The sequence below is a fragment of the Aethalodelphis obliquidens genome, unplaced genomic scaffold (genome assembly GCF_003676395.1).
Source record: "Aethalodelphis obliquidens isolate GAN/ISIS:26980383/991018 unplaced genomic scaffold, ASM367639v1 scaffold94, whole genome shotgun sequence".
NCBI lineage: Eukaryota > Metazoa > Chordata > Mammalia > Artiodactyla > Delphinidae > Aethalodelphis > Aethalodelphis obliquidens.
In genome coordinates, this window is record NW_020838038.1 from 1630922 (window position 1) to 1634985 (window position 4064).

Genomic DNA, 4064 nt, shown 5'->3' on the forward strand with positions numbered 1-4064 from the left:
TACAGAGTTGTGCAGTTATCACCACAACCCAGTTTTAGAATGGCTCCATCACCCAAAAAGCTCTCTAGTGCCCATTGGCAACTCAACTTTCCGAAGTTTTGCAAAATCAGTAGGTGCCCAGCTGTCAGGAAGGGGGAAGGAGGTTCAGGAAGGAAGGGCACAGAGGCATGGATGGACACGGTATATTTGGGGAAATGCCAGCAGTTCAGTAAGACTGGAGCCCAGGGTTTGTGGGGATGGGCTTAGGGGAGCAGTTTGGGGAGGGCAGTGGGGCAAGTGTCTGGAAGTGAGTTTGGGGTGGCACGCAGGGACCAGACCATGGAAAGCCTTGCGTTTCCTGCTAAAGAACTAGGAGGCTTTCTTTATTAAATAATTTTTTTAATTTTATTTTTTACCAGAGGTATTCACATTTTTAAATTGAGATATAATCTGTATACAACATGCACTGATTTTAAGTCTACAGTTTGATGAATTTTGACAAATGTACACCTGTATAACTGCCATTCCGGTTAGCATATAGGACATTTCCATCACCTGTGACAGTTCCCTTGTACCCCTCCCCCCTCAATGCCTGCCCCCCACTGCCCCAGGAAACCACTGTTCAGATTTCTAGTTTTAGCTCTTCTAGAACTTTATAAATGGAATCAAATAGTGTGTACTCAGTGGTTGCTGGCTTCTTTCATAATGTTCATCCATGTTGTTGAGTGTGTTTTATTGCTGAGTAGGATTTTTTAAAAACTTTTAAGTGTCTGTGATTTTTTTGAAATTGCCCAAGCAGTTTATCCACAATATATTCAAGAGCTGTCTGAGGCCCTGCGTGGAACTTAACCATCTGGTGGGAGGAGGCTGGGAATATAAAAGGTTTGAAACATTTACCGCACGATGTAAACATTCAAGTTGTTTTTCGTTTTGCTGCAAAAAGCTTTATTGTTTCCATAAAACAATAGGGCTCCAGAGTAGTTAACAAGCTGCCTAGTGGCTGCAGAGCGGGGCTTCAGGCAGACACCCTGACGCCAGAGGGGCTCCTCAAAACCGCTGGCCCCTGGACGCTCCTACTCGTGCTGGAGGGCGAGCCTTTCGACGAGGGACTCTCCCAGGCCCGCCTGGGGACCAGCCGGCCTGAGGAGGTTGGTCAGGTGGTTGCCATCTTCTGGATGAGTTTCACCTGCTCATCTAGGAAGCGGCTCTCCAGGAAGTCACAGAGGTGGGGGTCTGTGTGGGCACAACCCAGGGCATGCGGATCCAAAAGGGCCTGGTTCAGGTTCTTCTCCATGAGAATGGCGGCTTCCATAGCGTCCTGGGTTTTATTCCACTCCTTTTGGGACGGCTTCTGCGCGTCCTGGAAGAGGGCACGACTGGAGGGCTGGTTTTGCATCTTCAAGAGATGCTGGGGGCTCTCGTGCTTCTCCTTGGCTAATTTGTTACCGACCTGGGTTCTCAGACTTTTTTTTTTTTTTTTTTTTTGCGGTACGCGGGCCTCTCACTATTGTGGCCTCTCCCGTTGCGGAGCACAGGCTCCGGACGCGCAGGCTCAGCGGCCATGGCTCACAGGTCCAGCCACTCCGCGGCATGTGGGATCTTCCCGGACCGGGGCACGAATCCGCGTCCCCTGCATCGGCAGGCCGGACTCTCAACCACTGCGCCACCAGGGAAGACCCTCAGACTTTTTAATCAATAGAAGTTGATAAGAGGCCAGACAAGAAATTCAGGCAAGGCTTTATTGGTATTTGTGCTGCAGCGCGAGGGGAGGGAAAACTGGTAACAGGCTACCCTGGTCGCTCCCCCTCCCTGAGGGGGAGCCTTAAATGGAGTGAGGGTAGGGGCGGGTCCAGGGGTCCGGCCGTAGGGGCGGCTGAGGTGATATGCCCACTAGTTGGTGGTGCCGTGTGCAGGGATCGTGCACAGTACCCTGCTTTTGCTCCCAACACCCTGCTTCCCCCCCCCCCCCCCACCCCGTACGCGGGCCTCTCACTGCTGTGGCCTCTCCCGTTGCGGAGCACAGGCTCCGGACGCGCAGGCTCAGTGGCCATGGCTCACCCAACACCCTGCTTTTGCTCCCAGCTCTTCAGAAGTGGCAGTTGGGTTTTGGTCGTATTATATCTTATTGTTCATAACTTGTCCCAACTGCACACGCACGTGGTTATTTTTAGTTCCTTGTAGTTTCTTTGTATTTTGTTGCTCGAGGAGACGTTTGTCCAGGTGCCAGTATTGCAACAAAGGGTCCCAGAGCCCGGGTCCCAGCCTATCTCAAATTCGCAGAAAAAGTGGCCCAGGCGTTCCAGAACCACATCACTGCGGTGGAAATAGGAGCCCAGAGAGGTGGGTGCAGGAGGCCCGTAGATGCATGTTGACCAGGCGGTTGATGGTGGCCTCCACCTGGATGGAATCATTCTGATCAATTTGGGAGCTCATGGTTGATGGGTAATAAGGAGCTGAGCTCAGAAAATGGTGTTGGCTGGTCCGGAGGCCAAGGATAGCTGAGTGATCGGGTCTGAAGGTTACGACTGGAAAAAAAGGTTGGAGGGTGGTCGGGGGCTGGAGGAAGGGCTGTGTCTGGGTCTGTTCTGTCCAAACACTGTGGAAGCAAGAGACAGATCCACGGGACCGCCGAGTGCACTGCCTCAATTTTTTTTTTTTTTTTTTTTTTTTTGCGGTACGCGGGCCTCTCACCGCTGCGGCCTCTCCCGCTGCGGAGCACAGGCTCCGGACGCGCAGGCTCAGCGGCCATGGCTCACGGGCCCAGCCACTCCGCGGCATGTGGGATCTTCCCGGACCGAGGCACGAACCCGTGTCCCCTGCATCGGCAGGCGGACTCTCAACCACTGTGCCACCAGGGAAGCCCCCTCAACTTTATTTTTTAATTCTTGTGAATATTTCATTTTTCTTAAAAATAACTTTATTGAGATATGTGTTTTATGCCATAAAATTCACTAAAGTGTACAATTCAGTAATTTGTAGTAATTTTATACAGTTGTGTCACCATCACCACGACCCAATTTTAGAACGTTTCCATTACTCCCAAAAGGTCCCTGTGCCCATTTGCAGCCATCCTCCATCCACATGCCCCACCCTAGGCAACCACTTATTTACTTTCTGTCTCCATAGATTTTCCTTTTCTAGACATGTCATAAAAATGGAATTATACATTATGTGTCCTTCTGTATCTGGCTTTTTTTCACTTAGCATGATGTTTTTGAGGTTCATCCATGTTTCAGCATGGATCAGTACTTTGTTCTTTTTATTGCTGAATGGTATTGCATTGTATGGCTAGACCACATTTTATCCTTTCACCAGTTGATGGACGTTTGGGTTGCTTCTGTAAGTCTTGTGTGGACATCTGTCTTGTGTAGACATATGTCTTCATTCATTTCTCTTGGGTAGATACCTAGAAGTGGAATTGTGTGGTCTTATGGTGACTATGTTCAACATTTTAAGAAACTGTCAGACTGTTTTCCATTGTAAAATGGTGAACAATTTTACATTCCTACCAGCGATATATGAGAGTTCCAGTTTCTTCACATGCTCATCTATGCTTGTTATTGTCTTTTTTTTTTTTTGGAGTATAATTGCTTTACAATATTGTGTTTCTGCTGTATAGTGAAGTGAATCAGCTATATGAATACATATCTCCCCTCCCTCTTGTACCTCCCTCCCACCCTCCGCTTTTTAATTATAATCATTCTAGTAGATGTGAAGTGGTATCTCATTTTGGTGGGGGTTTTTTTGTGGTCTTTTTTTTTTAACGTCTTTATTGGAGTATAATTGCTTTACAATGGTGTGTTAGTTTCTGCTTTATAACAAAGTGAATCAGTTATACATATACATATGTTCCCATATCTCTTCCCTCTTGCGTCTCCCTCCCTCCCACCCTCCCTATCCCACCCCTGTAGGTGGTCACAAAGCACCAAGCTGATCTCCCTGTGCTATGCGGCTGCTTCCCACTAGCTATCTACCTTACGTTTGGTAGTGTATATATGTCCATGCCACTCTCTCACTTCGTCCCAGCTTACCCTTCCCCCACCCCATATCCTCAAGTCCATTCTCTAGTAGGTCTGTGTCTTTAT

General features: G+C 48.6%; 1 protein-coding gene across 1 annotated transcript; it reads right to left on the minus strand.

Annotated features, from left to right (window-relative positions):
* Nucleotides 1-1132: 1132 nt before the first annotated feature.
* On the minus strand, nucleotides 1133-2390 carry LOC113614360 (ferritin light chain-like). Its single transcript, XM_027095799.1, has 2 exons — nucleotides 2243-2390; nucleotides 1133-1413 (listed from the first exon to the last, which is right to left on the minus strand). Exons 1-2 carry the CDS (start codon nucleotides 2388-2390, stop codon nucleotides 1133-1135), a joined length of 429 nt encoding a protein of 142 aa, XP_026951600.1.
* Nucleotides 2391-4064: the final 1674 nt, after the last annotated feature.